This window comes from Sciurus vulgaris, assembly GCF_902686455.1.
Source record: "Sciurus vulgaris genome assembly, chromosome: 9".
NCBI classification, from domain to species: Eukaryota; Metazoa; Chordata; class Mammalia; order Rodentia; family Sciuridae; genus Sciurus; species Sciurus vulgaris.
In genome coordinates, this window is record NC_136469.1 from 145,839,392 (window position 1) to 145,860,943 (window position 21,552).

Consider the following 21,552-nt stretch of genomic DNA (forward strand, 5'->3'; position numbering starts at 1 on the left):
CCCCGCGAGGGTTTGGCGGGACCAACCGCCTCCCGTCCCCCCGGCCCCCGTACGTCCCCGCACGTCCCCGCACGTCCCCGCGTGCGTTGTGGCGGGACGCGTTCGGTGCGCAGGCGCGGGGTCGCGCGTGCGCAGGCGCAGAGCTGCCGCCTCCCCGCCCAGAGCGTAGGTACGGCGGCGCGGCTTGTGGCGGGACGCACGCGTCACGCAGGCTGCAGGGCCCGTGTGCGCAGGCGCAGAGCTGCCTGCCCGCTGGGAGGTGTGCCCCAGCCTCGAGGACCTCGCGCGCCTGGGCCTCGCTGGGCGCAGGGCGGGCGCCGCAGCATGGCCAGCGGGGTGTTCTGTAACTACTGCTTCCAGTCGCCGAGCAGGAAGTCGTCCTTCAGCCTGACCAGCTGTGGGCACGTGTACTGCGACTCCTGCCTCGGCAAAGGTCTCGGTGGGGCCGGGCCCGAGGGTCCGGGTGGGGGAGTGTGGGGCTGGGTCACCAGGGACGGGGAGGGACGGGGGAGCATGGGGCTGGGGTCCCCCAGGGAGGGGGCGGGGCAAGGGAGTGTGGGGCGGGGGAGCGTGGGAATGGGTCCCTCAGAGAGGGGTCAGGGAGTGTGGGGCGGGGTTCCCAGGGGCAGGGCAGGGAGTATGGCAACTTCAAAGCCCCCCAGAACATCTGCTGCCGTGGAACCCCTGGTTTGGAGCAGGCGAGATGGTCACACAGTCAGGGACGTCCTAAATTTTCTTCTGTGAATGTTTTATGTTGAGATAGAGTTCATACAGGGAAAAAGAACAAGAATACAAAGGCAGTAAGTTTTCACAAAATGGCACTACCTGAGAAATGGACTCGTGGCCAAGCCTGAAGGCCCTTGGGGACCGCTGCCTGACTGCCTCCGTGGATGACCATAGACTGTAATACCCCCAGAGGGATTGTGCAGCATACAGCATGCATGCTTTCCCTTTGCTAGGTTCCTCTCAGCGTGCATACTGTGGTTCATCTGTCCTTACTGTAGGGTACACCTCACCTTACTCATCAGTTGGACTGATGGGCATGTAGGGAAAGGAGGCTGGGGTTGAGGCTCAGTGGTAGAGCTCTTGCCTAGCATGTGTGAGGCACTGGGTTTAATCCCAGCACCACATTAAAAAAAAAAAAAAAAAAAAACTAAATAGACAAAATAAAGGTATTGTGTCTATCTACAACTAAAAATATTTTTTAAAAGGGGGAAAGGTTTATTTGGGCTCATGGCTTCAAAGGTTTCAGTCCATGGTCACCTGGCTTTGTTGTGTCTGAGTCTGTAGTGAGGCAGAACATCATGGTGGGGAGCACACAGTACAGCAAAGCTGTTTACCCTTGCTTCCATTAAATAGACTGGGGACAAGATACACCTTTCAAGGACATGCTCCCAGTTACCAGCTTCCTCCACCTAGGGCCCAACTCCCGACGTTTTCACCACCTCCCAGACCTTCAACACATGAGCCTTTAGGGTATATTACAGATCCAAACTAACATTTGCTCCTAGCCCCCAAAGGCTCATGCCCTCTTCGCAGTGTGAAATGCATTCAGTCCATCTCCCAAGAATTCCCATAGTCACCAGTTCCATCATTACTCCAAAGTCCAAGTCCAGAGTCTCCTCTGAGACTCTTAGCTGTAAGCCCTGTAAAAATCAAAAGCACAGTTTCAACTTTCAGTGACACAGGTTAATCATTCCCATTCCAAAAGAAAGGAATAGGAGAATGCCAAGCAAGTATCAGAACAAAACAAGTCCAGAACACAGCAGGGCAAACATTAAATCTTATAGCTCCAGGTTCAGCTCATGTCCATGTGGTGATGGGATGTGGGCCCCAAAGGTCTTGGACAACCTGCCCCTGTGGCCTTGCTGGCTGCATCCCACATGGCCACACTTTTGCACTAACTCTGCTCATTGTCTGTGGCTTTGCTCTGGAGATGGTCCATTCCTGGCATCTCTAGGGTCTCCATTGCAGCTTTGGCTTTATTTTCATAGCTCCACACACTGCCTTCTCTGGGACTACCTTCAGGCATTGTAAGCCTACTACACTGCCTAAAACCTTGGTGAAGTTTTGTAACCCCATAACTCCCACATTCTGCATGCCTGCAAAACCAGCACCTCATGCACAATGCCAGGGTCTGTTTGAACAGTAGTCAGGCCCCCTAGACAGTGGCTGCAGTGACCTTTGAGTGCCTGATGACTGAACACAGTGAAACACATACTGGGGAAGGACTTCTGTGTGGCCCATGGGAGCAGGACACCCAGGCACACTCCTCTCAAAGAAAAGTCTTTCAAACAAGTTTTATTCTTTTCATATTCTTGAGGCTACTATTGGTGGGGGTCTGGCCAGTTCCTGAGATGACCTCAAGGCATCTTCCCTATTGTCCTAGTGCAAAGCATTTGGTTTCATTTTGCTGGTGCCAAGCCCTTCAGCAATTGCACCCTTCTTGCCTGCAACTTTAAGTGTGCTCCTTTTCTGACCAAACTGCAAATTTTTCAGATCTTTCCACTCAGCTTTTTGCTGTCAGTTCTTACTATAAATTTGACTGAAAGCAGCCAGCAATACTCATGACACAGCCTGAATGCCATGCTGCCTTCAGATTTCTTCCACCCTATTTATTAGTCCATCACCTTTAAATTCAGCTTCACGCACAGTCTCAGGCATGAACAAAATGCAGATATGCTCTTTGCTAAAATGTATGGGTCACATCTAGTTCAGTTCCCAATAGAATTCTCATTTCCAGCTAAAACTTCATGAGCATAGTCTCTACTGTGCACATTCCTATTAGCATTCTAGTCTTCTGAGGTCCCACTAGTTGCACATTAAGTTCTGCTTGAAGTGTTCTAAGCTTTTTCTAGCCTGCATCTTCAGACTTTTCTGAATCTCCCCACAAACCACCTGTGAAGACTTCTGAACCATATGATCAGTTACAGTCACAGCCACAAACTGCTTCTTGGTACCAATTTTCTGTGTTAACTTTCCATTTCTGTGACATTATGCCAGACATAACTTGAAAGGAGGAAATATTAATGTTGACTCCTGGTTTTAGAGGTTTCAGTTCATGATCATCTGACTCCCGTTGCTTTAGGCCTCTGGTGAAGCAGAACATCATGTCAGGGAGCCCTGGAAGCACAAAGTGGCCCACCTCATAGGAGACGGGAAACTGGGTGCTGGGAACATAATATACCCTTCACAAACATACTCCCCAGCTGCCTGTTCCTCCAGCTTCATCTAAACTCCTTAAGTTTCCATTCCTCCCAATAACACCACCAGCTAAGGACCAAACCTTTAACACTTGAGATTTTAGGGTACATTCAAAACTACAATTGGAGCAAAAAATATGGAGATGGTAATTAAAGTCACTCGAGTATAGAAAGCACCAAGGGGGAGACAACTAGAAGATGCCATCACCTTGAAGAGGGTAAGTGAAAGTAGAACAAAGGTGGGTGTAAGATAGAAAGTAGGGGTGTTGATGAGCTGGAGTTCCCAGTGAAGACAGAGATCAGTGTTTGGGTGCATGTGCTGGGCTTGTGGCAGCAGTCACTAAAGATATGGGGTGACATTAGAATGATGGAGACGTTTGCCTTTGTGGTGTTGGGAGTACAGAGACAGGGCTCAGTGGCAGCTCTTGAGGCCACAGTATCCTGTTAGCAGTTGCTTGGTAGAGGCCTGGGACGTGAGGAAATTCCCAGGTTCTTCTGGCTCTTGAAGCCTGAGGCTAAAGCAGGTTTCAGTTGGCTGAGGTTCTTCCGGAAAGCCGCAGACACTGAGTGCTGGGAGCACACCGGATCCAGGTGAAAAGCAGGGCTGTGGGCAGAGCCATGATGCGGCTGTCCAGCCATCCACGGCTCACCAGCTCTCCTTAAGCTCTGGTGTACATCCTTCCAGACTTTTTCCTGTAGATGCAAAATTTTAAGTAAAAAGTGATATATATGTACGTGTATGCCATTATAATCTGCTTTCATTGATTACTGGGGCATCTTTCCCCTTAAAATAAGTCCGTTTCATTTCTAAGGCTTGAAAAGATCTTTTAGTTACCATGCCCTGCAGTTGATTCCCTATTAGAAGACATTTAGGTTTTCTGACACTTTGCTGCTACACACTTGATTTTTTCCTTTGAAATGCATCTGTAGGGGTGGAATTTCCAGCCTTGGGGTGTGCACATTAAGGTAGGCCAGACTCCCCTCCAGAAAGGTGTGCCAGTTGGATCCCTGGTGATGATGTGTGGTGCCGTTGCCCTCCTGGCTTTTGCATTTCATTCGTGGCCCGGATTCTTTTCACACACTTACCGGCTGTTGGCGCCTTTGCTGTTGCTCCTCAGGGTCCTTTCAGCTTCTTCTTGGAATGTTTCTTTCTAGTTGCCTCAGAAGCACTATTTATGTATCAGAAATCAATCCCTTTGTCTGTCTGAGCTGTGAATGATTTCCACTGTTGAGTCTCAGCCCTCCTCCCCCAGCAGAACACTTGGGTTTTTATGAGACGTCTCTGTAATCTTTATCTGAGCGGCTTCTAGCTGTGGGGTTGCACAAGAGGAATTTCCTTGTTCCAGAATCTACAGAGAACGTGCGGGGGCACGCTGTCTAAGGTGGATGTTCTTAGGAGGTAGTATCTTATATGTTTGTGGAAAGAGGGAAGGAGGCCATTCCTGAGGCTGTGAGAAGGTACCATTCCTTGCACACCCACACTCCCGTTCTGTGCAGGGAGCTGGGGGAGGGGGCAGATGACCACACAGACTTGCAAGATAGAGAGGAAGGAGGCAGTGAGCTGGAGGTTCTGCTGGTGAGTCCAGAGAAGGCAGGGAAACAGAGTGGATCGTGAGTGGGGGCTGCTTTTGTCCCTCATGTGAACATCCCCACAGAGGCTGGAGAAAACCACCAAGAAAAGCAGATGGGTCGCAGAGCAGCATGGCAGACCCAGGAGCACTGGATCCGCAGATCTGTGGCACCACCTCTCCGTGGAATCCCCATTCCCATCCCAGCTGCACTGACCAGCGAGAGGCAGGCAGCTGGGTTCGTCCAGTTGGGTTGGGTGTACTCCCTGGAAGGACAGGACACCTGTGGACCTGGGCTCCAAGCTGACCAGTGGAGAACAGAAACCAGAGGGCCTGAGGAAGTGGCCAGTGGGGTTTTCCATTGGTCTTGGGAAGGGGCTGACTTCTTAGTGATGCTGAGTACCACGGGAGTCCAGGATGTGGCCAGGCCACATGCTGACCTGGGGCTCGGGTGCCTCCACGGAGAGCTGGTGCCAAGTAAGGGCCAGCTACTGGAGCCCTGCTTTCCAGAGCGACAGTAAGTTTCACAAAGAGGAGGTGGTGAAATAGGGTGGGTTCCTGCTGGAGCTGGAGCTGGGCAGGTGGGTTAGCTGGGTGTGGGCAGGCAAGGCGTGTTCACCTTTCCTGCTCAGGCCCTAGGACTGGCTCACAGCGGGAGCACATTGAGATGGTACCCAGTGAGTGAAAGAGACTGGTCTTCCCTGGGGCAGTGCCTCCTGTGGTGTCCTGAGGGGAGGCCGAGTAGGGAAGGATAAAACTCATTCCATCTTTTGGGTGGGTTGGAGCAGCCACTTGAACTTTAGATAGTTGGAATTTTAGTTCAGGACATCACTCTATGATTTAGTCACAATGAGTGTCTGTGGGAAAGTGACCTTACCTGTTATCTCTTATTGGTCCTGAGTTGGGGCATATTTGCCAAGTGGGAGGACAGGGATAGTGGTGTCAGTTGTTCAGCTCTCCACAGCCTCCCCCATCTGGGCCTGGACTTGTGTGGGTGCTGCAAGGCTGCATGGAGACATACGTCCTGTAAGAGAGTGAAGGAGCCTTGGAACATCTGCATGGTATGTGAAGAGAAGCACTGCAGTGCAGCGCACTAAGGTCTGCTTTGTTTTATAGGTAAAAAGGATGAGTGCTTGATTTGCAGAGTTCCTTGTCGTACAGTTTTGCTCTCAAAACATGTAAGTTGAAATCTATTGGGTTCAAGTATTAATCACAGTAGTATTTTCAATTTGAGATTTTTAGTCACATGTGATAGCTAAAATTTTCATCTGCTTTATTGACTAAACTGGATCTTATATCTCAGTAATCAAAGTTCAGTTAGGATTTTATTTCTAAAACCTCAGTACAACTTCCTTTCTCAGGCGTGGATTGGCCTGGTACAGGGTTTGTTGGATTGTGCTGTGCCCCTGGAAACAGAAGTGGGTTGGAAAAATGTCTTCAGCACAGGGCCAGCTCCCTCAGAGGGGAGGTTTCCCTGAGGTCATGTGTGTGAAGGAGTTCAAAACCCTGCTGGAGGGGCCTCAAAAGATGCCTTTGGTTCTGTCCTTGTTCTTTGGTATAAACTTAGTAACAAATGATTGTTCTCTTTTACACCTGCTCTCCAAAAAATTCTAATGGCAAATGTGTCAGTCCTGCCAGTCCTTTTCCCAGGAGAGCAGCATCCAGGAGTTTGGTGCCTGTTTTGCATGCACTTGTGATGTACTTTTTACAGAAATGTTCTCCCACTTGACGTTGCGTGGGGCATGCTCTCTTAGAAATGACTGCATAATATTTCAGTGTTTTCTTTTTGATGAGTCTGTGGTTTTTCCCCATTCTCAGTGTTCCTACAAACCTTGCAGTGAATATTTTTCTCCAATCTCTCTCCACACTTGGAAGAATATTTTTATGGCATATATTCCTAGAAGCGGAAAAGCAAGGGCAAAAAATTTAGAAGTTTAGATTTTTCATACAAATAACCTATGGTGTCAATGCAAGGCGGCATGCGCTCTGACGCTGCTGCTCTGCTCTGCTCACCCTGTGGCAGGGCCTGCCTTGGGACAGCTCCAGGCTCCAGGCTGGGGGATGCTGGGCCCTCAGCCTGTTGTTTGAATGTGGAGGACACTTTCTCCCTTGTTTCCTGATGTATTTAAAACCCTCTACTTCTTTCTGTGCACTGTGCTTCTATATCACTTTGAGTACTGCCTTTCTCAATCATTTCTAGATACTTTACGAATGGTTCTTTTTATTTTTTAGCTCAAGAATTATTTGAAAGAATTTTTTGAAAAATTTCTTAAGTGTTACATTTCAGCTCCACAGTCATTTTAATGGTCAGTTCTTAGTCTTATGGTTCCTTGGCCACTTCTTGGTCAGGCCTGTGTTGTGGTGACTGCTCAGGTTTCTTGGGTGTTTGTAGAGAATCCATCTTCCTTTGTTCCCTCCCAATGTGTAAGCAAGCGAAGCTGTTGAAAACACCGTGGTCACTCCTGCTTCTCTTGACCCACGTTCTAAGCCATCAGCAGACTGGGCCCTCCTTAGACAGTCTCTCAGAGTCTGTCTTCCCATCACTCCATCCCTTATGGAGCTGCTGGTCCTTCCCTCTCTGTGCCCTGCAGCCAGCGGGGTCTGCTTGAATGTAGGTCAGAGTCATGCCGTCGTGAATTCCAACTTCCAGAAGTAAAACCCAAATGCCCCTCATGCCCACAGACTGTGTCGCCTGGCATCTGGCAGCCTCCTGGTCCCCAGCCAGCAGCCCTTCAGGCAGGTGCTTCCACTTGGTGCCTGGCCTTCCTGCTGTCTGACTAACATGTTCTCTCAGGTGGCCACGACTCCATGCCCCACAGCCCGAAGGTCTCTGCAGGTCTCTGCAGGTCCCTGGGAGACAGTCCCCGGCTATTCTCTGTGACCCTGGGAGCTTCACCCCTGCCTGGCACACCCAGGGGTGAGCCTCCCGATGGTGCTCCCCCTTAGCGCAGTGCCTTGGCTGGCTTTGTCCTGACCAGTCCTTGCTCAAGGCTTCCCTGCCAGCACTGTGCAGACATCGCTGTGCCTGCGCCAGGTGTGCAATGACAGATTTTACAGTTGTCACTAAGTGGGCGTGGTCGTCACCCACACAAAACGGTCGGGTTACTGGTGGCAAGGGAGCAGACGCACTGAGCTCAAGCCTTCAGGGCAGTCAGGATGGGAGCGCTCTGGGCGGTGAGCTCTGCATCTGGAGTGACAGGGCCTGACAGCATGGTGGGCATACCACTCACCCCTTGCCCGCAGAACCCAAAGCTGCAGCAGAGCAGACAGCTGCCCCAGAAAGCAGAGAGGGCTGCCCCCCGAGAGGTCTCTGCTGAGGAGGAGCTCCAGGCCTGCTACAGACAGCCGTGTGTGCCCCTTCCCTGTGCTGTTGGCAGTGTCTCTTCGCTGCCCTGCCCTAGGCCCCATTGGATGTTGGGTCATGGCAAGGACCCAGAGATGTTCCTTGTCTTTCTGGTTTGTAAGTTTTAGATGACATCTGGACCTGAGGAGGGATCACACATCCTCTAAAACCTGGGCCGTGATGTGAACACAGTGACAGTGGCAGTCAGGGTGTTCTGGAAAGAGGCTTTCTGTGTGAGCAAGAGTGAGGTCAGGACCAAAGCAGGATGACCCCAGGCCAGGCAGGTGGTTGTCCCAGGACATGCACCCTTGCTCCCTGTGTGCCCAGCATGGTGGGAGTACAGGCGGGAGCAAGAAAGGTCACTTCCCGAGCTGGGGTTGTGGCTCAGTGGTGGAGCGCTTGCCTAGCATGTGTGAGGCACTGGGTTCCGTTCTCAGTACCACATGTAAATAAATGAACAAAATACAGGTCCCTCAACAACCGAAAAAATTTTTAAAAATTAAAAAAAAAGAAAGGTCACTTCTAGGCCTGGTCTGTGACAGAAGCCTTCTGGCAGCCCAGCCACTGACGGAGGCCAGGGCCCCAAGGGCCTGTGTGGAAGGCCAGCCTCTGAGCACAGTCTCGAATGTCCCGTGGGCAGGAAACAAGTGTCCCCAGAAGTTAGCCTCTGAGATGGAGGGTTGTTTTGATACACCAGTTAGCCTGCGTTAGTCGTTGCATGTCCATAAAAGTTTTGAAATCAATTTATCAGTTTCCACGCAAAATCTTATTGGGATTTTAATTTTGTCCTTACTATATTGGTATAGGGAGAATTGACATTAATGTCATGTGACTCTTCTAACCCACGAACATGGCATGTGCCTCCTTTATTTAGATGTTCTCCAGTTTCTTTCAGTAATGTATGATAGTTTTCTCAGGCTGTGGCATCATTGTTAGGACTACTTTTAGGTATTTGATGATTTAGAGTACTATTATAGTAGTGTTAAATTTGGGGGTTGGTACTGGAGATTTAACCTAGAGGTGCTTTACCACTGAGAATATCCCCAGATCTTTTTTTCTATTTTTTATTTTGAGACAGGTTCTCTTCAGGTTACCGAGGCTGACCTCATACTGGCAATCCTCCTCTCTCAGCCTCCTGAGCTGCTGGGATTGCAGGTGTGCACCACCATTCCCAGCCTAAAAGAATGTTTCTCTCAGTATTGAAAGTATCATCCTTTTCCATCTGGTTCATGTGGTGAATCACGTTGACTTTTTTTTTTTAATAAGTGACACACATGTTCCTTTTATTCTCCAGTGCATTTCATTGATGGAAGCACTTTGTTCTACTTGATTCTGCTGCTGGTCACAGTATGAGCTCTGCACACTCCCTTCCCTTTCACCTCAAAGGGGGCTCCTTTGTAGGTGGCCACACACTCATCGTTAGTGTGCAGGGCAGGCTGAATCTGCCCCCAGGTCTGCTTAGGATTTAGCTTCTTGTCAGGCTCTCCAGGGAAAGCATCAAAAGTCATTCTGTCTCCAGGAACAGATCCTTTAGGAGGAGCCAAAATCAGCTTTCCTTGGAGAACGAGCCCACGTCACCATTACCCTGTCTCTGCAGGTTTCTGGTCACAGAGTAAAACCACCATCCAGTTCTCTTCAAGAGGAGCATGATCCACCAGGCCACTGACAGCTGCCCCTGGGCTGTTTCTCCAACAGTTACTCCTACAGATAGAGGCTGCCTCAGAGTGCGTTTGGCAGTAATGATGCAGCCAGTTCCATCCAGACGGGAAGCAATGTGGGCTCAGTCAGCAGCACTTCCTGCTAACAACTGCTGGTTTTTCTCCTCTCTCCTTTCTTTTCACTTTTCCCTTTCACCTTCTTTTCTTCTTCTTCCCCTCCTTTTATCTATTCTTTGGTATTAGAAAATATGGTCATCACTGGTGTGGACTGTGTCCCATTTTCAGAAATCGTAGAACGTGCGGTGTGGTGCACATCGGAATGGTACTTGCCTCGTGCACTCCATTTTGAATTTCTGCTGGAGTAGCTCTTGTTTCAGTGCCTTAGTGTCTTTCTTCAGTTCAGCATTTTCAACTCGAAGTTTCTTCTCTTAATGTTGTGAAAATAGCTTTCCCTTGAGAAGAGCGACTTGCTGCTTGATCCTCGGTGATTAGATCCACCTCTGCGCCCTTTTGTTCCAGTCTCTTCAGAACACATCATTGGTTGCCATTTTTTCCAAGAAATAGCAGAAAATCCTGAAGCAGTGGACAGCAGCTCCTAGGCAGTCTCAGTGGCCACCAGGCAGGGTCAGCCTCCAGCCTAGGGTGGCAGTGAGAAAAGCCCCAGGGCAGTGTCCCTGCCCAATGCCTGAGTGTTCCACACAGTCACTCACCACACCAGGCTCTCGGCTTCCAGTCCCTCCCCCAACATTGCCAGCGTCCTGGGACCCCCTCCCCCTCCCTGCATCTTGTTGCCAGTATGGGCAGGGGCCGGAGGGCAGAAGTTGGGGTCTTTCTCAGTTGCACAAGATTGTACTTGAGGGTGAATTCATTTGTGCTTCTGTTTTCCTTGGGATTTTTTGCACCTGTGTTCATGTGTGAGCTAGACCTATGATTTTTCTTTCTTGTCATGGTCTTTTCAAGTTTTAGTAAATTAATGTGCCTTCATCAAAGAAATTAGAAATTATTATTCTTTTTATTTTAGCTGAAATTTTTTTTGTGAAATTAAGGTCATGTCTTAGAATGTTTGGTGGAATTCAGGAGTGATCCTGAACCTAGGAGGTTTTTCTGTGAAGAGGTTTTTAATAGGGATCTAACTTTTTGTTAAATCTGAGACTATTTAAATTTCCTAATTTGTTGTGGGTCTATTTAAGTAAGCTCTATTTTTCTAGAAATTCGGGCATTTCACCTGAACTTTCAGATTTCTGGTCACTATGCTCGTGACCCTTCCTGAAAGGCCTGTCTTGATGATGCCTCTTCACTTTAATAGTGCTCACCGTGACTTTATTTTCTTCTTGCCCAGTCTTTCCAACTTGATTTTTGGCCCCATTGACCATTTTATATTTGTTCTGATTTGTTAATTCTCATTACTTTTCCTCCTATTCTTTAAAATGGGCATGGAGCATTCTTACATCATTTCTACCTAGTATCCACTTGTAGGGTTACAACTTGCCTGTGTTCAACTTGTCTGCATTGTCTTTGTCTGCCGGCATCAAGTTTTATCATCTTTCAGTTTTGAAATTTCTAGTTGGTGTCTTCTGTGATTTAATGTTATCCAGAAATGTATTAACTAATTTGTAAATATTTGAGAATTTTTAGTCAATTCAGTTAACTTTTATTGAAGTTTAACACAGAAAAGTACAAAACTTACAAGTGAATAACTGAGTGATGGCCACAGTCAGAGTACACCTCACACTCAGATCAAGATGCAGTTCATGAGGCTGTGCTGTGAAGGTGACCCCAGGGATCTTGGTTAGGGAGTTTCCTTGGCACGTGGGCTGGGCCTCGGCCTGCTTAGGTCTGAGGTTGTCTTTCATGGTACAGAACTCTAGGCTGCAAGTGCCCAGTTCCACTCCTGACCCTCTGCCCTCCACTGTGGCTGACACAGCAAGAAGGCCCTTTCCAGAAGCAAGCAACTTGTGACTTACCAGCTCAGGCCGTCGGGGCAGCATGAGACAGCCTAAGAGGTGGCCGCAGCAGGCTGTCCCCAAGATGCAAGAACTGCAGGGTGCTCCCACTCCGCTGGCCTGCTTCCTGTCGTCCTCTGGCTGCTGGGCCCCATGGCGCACACAATACCGCTGTGCACTGCCAGGGCTGCTTCCAGGGCCCCGCGCTTCCCCCTTCTGCTCTCACTACCCCCAGATCTCCACTCTTGTTGGGACCTTCTCCTACCTACAGGGGATTCCTTTTCTTATTTCTTCAGTGCCCATCCTGGTTTCCTCTTTCTAAAGAAGTGTCCCCTCCTTTTCTTGCCCTTGTCTTGGAGCACTTTTTCCCTGGGCACTGAAGGATGTGTGGCCCAGAGGCTTAGAGGCTGCAAGCTGGCTCTGGCTCTGAACCCTTCTCTCTGGCCTGCACTGTCCTGGAGCGGGCAGTCATCCCGCCTGTGCACCTGGAGGCCGGGGTGAAGGAGTGGTGATGTGCATCATCCAAGGTCAATTCTTGACGTTCAAGTGCAGTTTTTAGACAAGGGCCACAGCTTTTATTAGAAGCGGTGAACCTAGAGTCGTTTGCTTCTCTTTCAGACTGACTCTGACATACAGGCATTCTTCATGGGCATCGATGGACTGTGCAGGAAGTACTCCCAGGAGACCTCCCAGGTGAGCTCTGGTGCTTCACCTCAGAGACAGGGCCCGTCCTGGCAGAGCAGCAGGTACTACATCTGTGATGTCCTTTCACCTTGTTGGAGGTGCAGCATTTCTAGCACAAAACTTCCACTTTTGACACAGCGTTGGATCCATTTTGCTGCTCTTTGTGTTTCGATGGCACATTGAGACACATGAACTATTTGGCTAGGACTTCCCACCTCTGTTTTATCCTGAGAATCTCAGGCTTGGAAACACTGCTCCTTCCTGGTTCTGGGTCTCTGGATTCAGGGCAGTAGGTTTCTTCCTGAGACTGTCCTTTGCTGATACTCACCCGGACCCACGTCCCTACTGCATCTCTGTCTCGGTGGCATTTGGCTCCAGGGCCCCTCTCCTCCTGACACCCCTTCTCTGGCTCCTGTGAGGCCTGCCTCCTGTGAGCTCCTCTCCCCACCCGTTTCCCTCAGACCCTCGTCCCAACAAACCACACACTGTGCTCCCCACCACGCCCTCCTGCCTCAGCGTTGAGTGCTGTGTGTCATTGTCCTCTGGGCCAGCCCTGATGTCACTGCACAGCCCGCAGCCCCCTGTCTGCAGGGGAGCTGTTCATCCTCTGCCCCAGCCCATTCCTCCTGCACCTGAGTGTTAATGGTGTGGTACACACCGCCCCCCACCTGGAGGGCAGGGTGAGTGCAGGACAGCGAGGAACTGCTTCCAGCAGTGACAGGAGGCCAAGGATGAGTAGGTGACCGCCTCGATAGACCCCAGAATCGTCCTCCTTGGCTGTTGGCCCTGTGTTCAGGCTGCGGCCAGCCAGGTCTCCACACCACCTCTCCCTCTCTAGGAAGCTGTTCCAAAGTGACGACTGAACTTTCCCAGGAAAGAGCTGTCCCAGTGTGACTCCCCTTGCAGATTGTGCCAGCCAGGTCCTCCAGAGGACACAATAAAAGCCAAGTCACAGCTAGACAGGCCTCAGAACACAAGGTGGCATAATGTGGGCACCCAGAGCAAGACATGCCTGCCCACCTCTTCTGCTCCATCCTGCAGGCCCACACTCAGGCCAAGATCCCTGGAGGCCAGAAGTCACCTGAGTTAGTGAGATAGGAAGGTCCTCATAGACCATAGAACCACAGGCAGTGTAGCTCCTGGGCAGTTCCCCAAGCAGCTTCCGGAGGCCATTGCCTCTCAGGAGAGAAGGCAGCAGACCATGGCTGCCTGGTGATGCCCACCTGGCTCCACTCTGTCATATGTGCCTTGTTGGCATCAAGGTAGGCCATGGGACTGGCAGCTCCAGTCCAGTGACAGAGCTGGCCTGGTGACCTCCTCCGACCTTCCGAGCAGGCTGCTCTGCAGCTGAGCCACGGCTGAACTAACCTCTGCACTTCATTTCTCACACGTGTGGGGCGGAGTTCTCCAGAAATGGATGGTGCAGCAGTTCCTTAAGCTGATGTATGGGCTTGCTGCTTCTAAACACTTTCCAGATTTCTGTCAGCCTCCGTTTCTGGTAGGGTGAATATTGACATAAAACCATCACAAACAAAGCTCTCTGGATCTGCAGCAACTGCAGGGTGCAGAGCTGGCTGCAGACCTCAGGCCCAGGACGTGCACCAGGACACCATCAAGGAATCACTGGGCCTGGGCCCATCAGGAACACCTCCTCTCACAGCAGCCTCTGCCCTGCAGAGGGCTGTCAGCTGTGGTTCTGTAGGCCAGGCACCAGCCTCTCGCCAGGGAGTGAACCAGTCAGCCCAGGAGTGTGTTGACCCAGCAGCCACTGTTCTCAACCAGCAGACGCCTTGGCACCTGCCGCTCAGGACCTCGAGATGCCTCTGGGGACACTCTCTTCCTCCAGCCCATTCTGCCTCTCGGCCTTCCATCTCCCGGGGTCTCTCAGCAGGCTGTGTGCAGGAGCGTGAAGGTGTGTGGGCCCTGGCAGCACTCAGCAAGCTGATCCAGCGTAGTGCTCCCTCAGCCCTGGGGTTAACACAGTCCCATCCCAATCCAGAAGGCATTCTCTTCAAAATGAGACTCTCGGTTTCTTTATTAATAAAATATCCCTTGCAAGGCCACAACCAGTGTCTCTAGTCTCTGGGGCTCAATATCCTACAGTCAGGGCCATAGAAACCCTGGACAGTGTGAGGTTGCAGGATGCAGCTGTGGTGCTTTGGACTCATGGGGTCTGGGCTGCCCCCATTCCCTGGAGGCTCTCTAGACTCCACAGCACAGGGCAGTCCCTTCATTCACAGTCCCCTGAGAGGCCTGTGCTTGGCTCTGAGCTTTCTGGGACCCAGGGACACCATCCCTGTGGCCCTGTCCTTGATGTAGCTGTGCCTGTCCTGCTACGCCAGCGTATGCCTTGGACAGAACAGGTCAGCCACTGAGGCCTACATGCTGCCCTCCCCAAGGTCCTTTACCTAGAAACCACCACGGCAGAGCAGGAACAGCATTCCTCGGCCCAGTGCCCACTGTCAGGAGCCCACACACTTGGTTCCTGAAGTGGACCCCAAAGCTGACAGTGCTGTGTGGTTAGGGTCGTCACGTGAGGTACTCTTCTGTGCAGGTTCAGGAGCTGTTGTGGATGGACAGGAGATGGGCAGCTGTGTTTGGCCGTCAGTCTGCTGCCAAGACTTCCCAGCTCCGCCTGGCCCCCAGTTCAGGGCTGGAACTTGGAGAGCTCCACCTGGCCTGCCATGAGCAAGTCTGAGGCAGAGAGGAATGAACAGCAGAGCCTCTCCAGTGTGGACATGATACCAGTTGGCCCTCCACCATCGGCAGGTGTCTGCCACAGAGCCCTTCCTGTGAGCGTGTGCAGCCAGAGGAGCGGGGCCCACCCTCAGGGCTGGAGTGGCCCATGAGACAAGTCGCAGGGGCTGGGCTGCGAGGAGTGAGTGCAGGTGTGCACCTGCCACCAGAGGATGCACAACCTCCCAGCGCGCTCCGGCACAGTACCCACCAAAACTTCTCACCACCCCAGACAGGCAGCACCTTCTGTCTTCTGCAGCTGGTCTCCTAGAGCCGCGGGTGCTCCTTGTAGACCCTGAGTCCTGAGCTCAGGGGCCTTGAGGAGGGTGCTGGCCCCACAGACCTGAGCTGACCCCCAGCATGGCTTGCCCCTGGAGATATCCTCTCTAGCAGACAGAACGCAGGCACCACGGCCTTTCCTCAGCACTTGGCTCCGTTTGTATCAGAGCGAGGACCATGGGAGGTGCAGAGCACTCCTTGGTGTCTTGTCACCAGCAGGTGGTTGAGTACTGGGACGTGAGAGAGTTCTAGGACGCCAACCTGACAGGCAGCCCTGTTCTCCAGGGTGGTGCACTGAGTGGTGGCAGAACTCGGGGACCTGGCGACGGGTGTGTGTCTCAGGTGGGGCCCGTGGTCCGAGGCCTTGCCGGGTGTGCGTGTCAGGTGGGGCCCGTGGTCCCAGACCTTGCCGGGTGTGCATGTCAGGTGGGGCCCGTGGTCCGAGGCCTTGCCGGGTATGCGTGTCAGGTGGGGCCCGTGGTCCGAGGCCTTGCCGGGTGTGCGTGTCAGGTGGGGCCCGTGGTCCGAGGCCTTGCCGGGTGTGCGTGTCAGGTGGGGCCTGTGGTCCGAGACCTTGCTGGGTGTGTGTGTCTCAGGTGGGGCCCGTGGTCTGAGGCCTTGCCGGGTGTGCGTGTCAGGTGGGGCCCGTGGTCCGAGGCCTTGCTCGTAGTACAGCTCTATTCTTCCGTGTCACGGAGCACCGTTCCTGCCCCCGCACTGGGCCCAGAAGCCAGTGACGCAGCAGCCTTGGCTCCAGTCATAGCTGGTGCTAGTCCAGACCAGCCAGGCTCTCTGGGCTTCTGGTTCTGCTCTTCCCACCCACCCACCCCAGTCCATGTATCGAGCTCAGGATGTCTTCTGGCTGTGCTGGTTGGACAGGAGGCCATTCCTCCAGCTCGTCACGTTGTCAGAGCGACAACATGCTGAGGTTCACCCAGCAGGGTCATGTGCCCCATAGTAGGGTGAGAGTACCCTGAGGCCGCTCTTGACAGGAGCGCCACCAGGGACACAGCTGTTGGCATGGAGTCAGCTCATCTGTTTTTGCTTTGGCCTCCTGCTGGCCTTCCTTCAGGAGGGACATCTGTGCCAAGCATCCGTGGTGGACAGGAGCTCCCTACCCAGTGGAACCTGCCTGTGGGACAGTACGTGTACCAGGAGTGTGTTGGACACTCACAGGTCCTTGCAGCCCTGTGCTACCCCAGAAAGTGCAGGGTGAGCCTCAGCAGCCCCTGCAGCTCAGCCTGTTGCCTTCTCAGGTGTCAGAATTCCAAGAAAAACACAGGAGGAGATTGCTAGCCTTCTATAGAACAAAGGTAAATCAGATGATCTGCTACCTCTTGAGCATGTTTAATGTTTGGTTCAAATTTCAAATTGTTTTCCAGCAATAAGAAGGGGTAAGCTTTAGAAATAGTTTGATCATCAGCCCACCCACACAGATGGGACAATGGAACTCACCTTCTCTGTCCTGCCCACCTAGAGGACAGGTGCTCTGACCTACCCACACAGACATGGCCATGGGACTCACCTCTGTCCTCCTACACACCTAGAGAACAGGTGGTGTGGACCCAGCCACACAGATGTGACCTTCTCTGTCCTGCACACCTAGAGGACAGGTGCTCTCAACCCAACGGCACAGACATGATTTGATAATTAATCCTCTACTTTAGAGCCTTGCATGTGCCAGGTGACAGGGCCAGGGCCAGGTTCAGATCCTGACCTGATTCTGTTTTCTGTGCAGTTAAATGGCCTTCCTGTAGACAGGTGTGCCTGACTGGCAGAGTCCCCGAGGAACTTGGCAGTGCTGGCATTCTTTGGCCTCTGCCCACTCTCGGCACTAGTGGCTGCGCAGGACTGTGCTGAGTCTGGGTCCTGCTTCTGGCTCAGCTTTTCTGGTGGACCCCAGTGCCACATAGCCAGCATGGTGTGTCATGCTGATTTAAGAAATTAGACAGCGAAATGTGTTCTTTAAAGTGTTGTGGCTGGAGAACAGAAGTCATGTCATTGTGTTTATTTAGATCTCTCAGTTGGAAGAGTCTCTCAGGACGTTGGTGCTGCAGGTGGAGCAGCTGCAGAGGTAAGGTCCTTCCTAGGAGCAGTAGGCAGCCTGCCTGTTTGCCTCTTACACCAACAGCAAGGGAGCCAAGGAGAGAGCTCTTTCATTTACTAGAAACTTCTGTCAAGGTAAAAAAAAAAATCCTTGCAAAGGCTAGAGGGGAAATAAGGGAATAAAGAAGAAAGTGGAATTAAAAGGGAAATAAAATCCATAAGCAGGGCCCCTGGAGGCATGCAGCAACTCCTGAGGCAACCAACGGAGCTTGCTCATTGAGCAGGTCTTAGGGAGCACCTGAATCAGGCCTGTGCGCTGAGCTCTGCTTCAGGAGGCACGGGGTTGAGCTGCATGTCAGGAAGGTCGCATGCGGGCAGGCGAGGCCACCCTGGAGGCGCTGTCACTGTTGTTGCACGATTGCCTATCTGGCTCATTTGGCCAGACGGAACTTCTACGGGCACAGACAGTCCTGAAGGTTGGCGCCAGTGCCTGGGCCTGGGCTGCCATCATCTGCGTCGTGCGTGTGTGCCCCCTGTGACTATGGAGACACGCCTTGCCACGTTCACACGTGCCTCAGTGCATCTGCCAGGCCCAGTGGGGCGGACAGGCCGGCCTGGGGTGCAGCAGCCTGCCTTGGCGTGCAGCGTAGCACCCAGTGGGCCTGAGTCGGAGTGCAGGTGTTAGGCCTCAGGCAGTGCCTGTCAGAAATCTAGGGTTTGCTGGACCATAAAACGCAATCAAGTAACTTGCCTCCGTTTCCCGCTGGCCTTTGAAGCTTGATGTGTTCATGGCTCCTGCCATCCCGTTTCACATATTGGACCCCTACCTGCCAGGGGCTGTTGGTCGCAGCTGCGGGGGTCTGCTATGTTCATGGCCAAAGCTTGATTTCATCTTGCTTCCAGGCTGGGGCAGCAGGGCAGTCAGACCAATGGGGGCGGGAGCTGCTAGATTTGTCCAGAGAGCCCTTTTGGAAGCACCAAGTGCTGTTTCAAAGTCTTCTCACACTCTCAGTTGGGGTGAATTAGTGGGAGTGCATTTTTGTCATTTAATTCAGTACCTTTTCTCTATCTGTTCAGCGTGAGATCATCACAGCACACAGCTTTCAGTGCAATGAAGAACTCAGTTTCAAGTGAGTAGAATAATGCCAGGAAGCAGTCCCACAGAGCAGGCTGCCGACCACTCCAGCATGCACTAACGTAAGCACCTTTGTCACCCCTCCAGCCCGGCCAAGTGGACGCCTGCTACTGCCACCTCACTCCTCAGCCCCTGACAGGTGTGTGGCCTGTGGGGTAGTGTGAGAGTGCACAGACCCAGGCCTGCCTGGGAGTGAAGGGCTGGCCATCCTCTGACCCATGACCAGGGTCCTTCCCAAGGAGAACTTGTTTGTGCTGGCTGACACCTTTGCGACCCTGTCTGACCCATGCCCCATTTATACCCACCTGATTGTTAGTCTGGCACTAGGAATTGACCTGTGCTGCCCCTGGTGTCTTAGGGGAAACCCAGACTGGGGCAGTCCCCATCCTTCCAGGAGGTATACTACCACGACAAGAGACAGCATCCTGGGCAGGGAGACTCCAGTGAGCCAGGATGGAGGCCTCTGTTCTTGGGCCCATACGGCAGAAGTGAAGGCACAGAGGGAGGCGCCCATGGTCAGGCCTTGTGGGGGCCAGAACACTGTCCAGACAGGGCTCGTGTGAGGAATTCGACTGGTGGGTCTAGAGCAAGCAGGCAGGAGCTCCAGGAGGTCACGATGCCACTGAGAGGTGGTCACCGTGCCATGTCCTCGAAGTCCATGTGGGGTTCAGGGTCAGCAGGCTGGGAAGGTAGCCTGTACCTCTCCCATAGGAAGGCATTGCTGAAGCAAGTCGGATAGGGCAGGTCTCTGGGCCCAGCACACTGGAGCTGGGGGAGGGGAGACCCAGAAGCTGCAGGCACTGCCCTACTTCTGGTGTGGGGAAGTTAAACTTGTGTTCAAAATGTGTGCCAGGGCAAGATGAAATCAGAATTCATATCCAGGTCGGACCATGAGAGCCATACCCGGACTCCCACTGAGGCTGTTAGAAAAAAGTGGGTCTTTTGCTCAAAGGTCACTGGCTATCAGGATGACCAGGCTAGGGGAGAGCCAGCCTAAAAACAAAGCCAAGTGATGTTTCCTATCCACTTTTTGACTGATGAAGGAATAAACACACACTGAGCTCTAAATGCTGGGACATGGGCCAGGCAAAAGTCAGTAAACATTCCTGGTTGGGAGAGCTAAGAGGTGGGCAGGCAGGAGCAGGAGCAGAGAAGAGCCTGCCAGGTACCTGTCCTGGGGAGGCTGCACTGATTCGACAGACAGTGGGCAGCCAGCAGGGAGTGCAGTAAGTGAGGGATTCATAGCATCATGAGAGGGAAGGGTATACCGTCTCACAGGGTCTTGTTTCATGCAAGTGTGTTTAAACTGGTGTTTGTTTTTTTTTAATTATAGATAAGTCCTGGGCTCAATTAATGCATTTCACTGTTTCACAGAGTGGAGTCGATGGAAGTTGACCTTGCTCCTTCCCCAGTGAGGAAAGTAAGTCCATCTGGGCCACCTGGTCACTCATGTCCCATGCCTGCGTGCTCACGTCTTCCCTTGACCTCAGCACTCATGGATGTAATCACACTTTTAACAGTAGCCTGACCCTTCAGAGCTGTCTGCTGCATGCTGGCCCCTGGGAGGTGGGGTGTGAGTGAACGAGGTCCTGAAAGACACAAGGCACGGCCTGCCTGAATGGCCAGGCCTGTGGTCATGGGGAGGGCAGCAGGGGCTGTGCTTTACCTGCCTTCACTGTAACCTGGAGAAGAGACGGAAACACTGCTGGAGGAACCAAGCCTGGAGGAGAAGCAGTCGGAAGTGTGAGGACTAAGAGACAGACAGCTGCGGATTGGAGGGAGCGAGGGAGGTGCCAGGCGGGCACACCTGCCCACCTCAGGCAAAACTGGGTCTCCTGTTCAGCCAGCTGAATCAGCCAGCCACTGGGCAGTTCAGAGGAGGGAGGAAGATGGCGCTGGAGCTGGTGGGGCAGTCAGGGTGGGCTTTGGTCAGCTGGAAGGTCAAAGACAGGACGCATGGGCTGGGGTCAGCGCGTGTGCGCTCTGGTGCGTGTCGTCAGTGCATTCCGCTTCCTGAGCCCTTTGTGGTGCTGCTCATCGGCAGGCACCATCGTGCACACTCTGGCTGACCTGGTAGCCTCTGCAGTCAGCTGTCCTGGGGACTCATTAGTGGGAAATCACACCACTTCCAAGGGAGTTTCCTGAACCTGATTGTGGAGGAGCCTGGACTCCAGTAAGGGGAGCTTTTGTTTAACAGGGGATGAGGAGCTGTCTGCAGCTCTGGGCAGGAGAGACCCCAGTTCCTTGGTAATTGGTATGGGCAAAAGCTGCCACTCCCTGCACTGGGCAGCTACCCGCCACCTGCCTCAAGCACACCTTGACTCCTCAGAGATTGGATGCCTGCTTCCATCTGTGCCTGTTTCAGAGAAGACCATGTACTAGGCTTCCTAGACCCACAAGGTAAAGAAGAAGGCTTCTCACCTGTTGGGTCAGCTTCCGATTTTCCTCAGTACCTGGGAAATTGGGCCAGGCTGTACACTGAAGATTGGCAGGCTCCGTTGAGCAGCACATCATGAGGCCTCACAGGGCAACTGAAGAACCAGGACACATTTAATGGAACTCCAGAGCCAGGTGCCAGACCAGATGTTGGCAGATGTTTACTGGGAAGGACCAGATAGTGAAAATGCAGGACTTTGCAGTCTGTTGCAGCTTCTCAGCTCTGCCACTGACTCCCCAGCAGCCGTAGACCATGTGGAAATGAGTGGGCACAGCTGTCCCAGCAAAGCTCTGTTAATACAAACTGGATGTGGGCCATGGCTTGCTACCAAGATCTGAAGTTTCAAGGAAAATGTCTAAATCCAGTTTTTCACCCCTGAAACTCCCTGTGACCCCTGGAGTGGGTGTGTGGAGATTTCTGGCTGCTGTGGGTGCAGGCTAGCTGCTTTGGTAGGTTCCCACTGCAGCGGGCTCTGGAGACTAACTGCCGCCTGGGGCTGGAGCCTCTCTGCCCTCAGCAC

General features: G+C 52.5%; 1 protein-coding gene and 1 pseudogene across 2 annotated transcripts in view; one reads left to right on the forward strand and one right to left on the reverse strand.

Annotated features, from left to right (window-relative positions):
- Window positions 1-324: 324 nt before the first annotated feature.
- Window positions 325-21,552, forward strand: part of RNF212 (ring finger protein 212) — a gene marked incomplete at its 5' end in the record, with an annotated part of 45,891 nt that continues 24,663 nt past the window's right edge. The window contains 8 exons of the mRNA XM_079154902.1: window positions 325-433; window positions 5,888-5,949; window positions 12,334-12,408; window positions 16,671-16,727; window positions 17,430-17,488; window positions 18,538-18,590; window positions 18,683-18,734; window positions 19,970-20,015. Coding sequence (XP_079011028.1) covers window positions 325-433; window positions 5,888-5,949; window positions 12,334-12,408; window positions 16,671-16,727; window positions 17,430-17,488; window positions 18,538-18,590; window positions 18,683-18,734; window positions 19,970-20,015 — 513 coding nt within the window. The remainder of the gene's footprint in view (window positions 434-5,887; window positions 5,950-12,333; window positions 12,409-16,670; window positions 16,728-17,429; window positions 17,489-18,537; window positions 18,591-18,682; window positions 18,735-19,969; window positions 20,016-21,552) is intronic.
- Window positions 9,437-10,320, reverse strand: LOC306669298 (aminoacyl tRNA synthase complex-interacting multifunctional protein 1-like; annotated as a pseudogene). Its single transcript has one exon. The product of its transcript is annotated as an aminoacyl tRNA synthase complex-interacting multifunctional protein 1-like (transcript).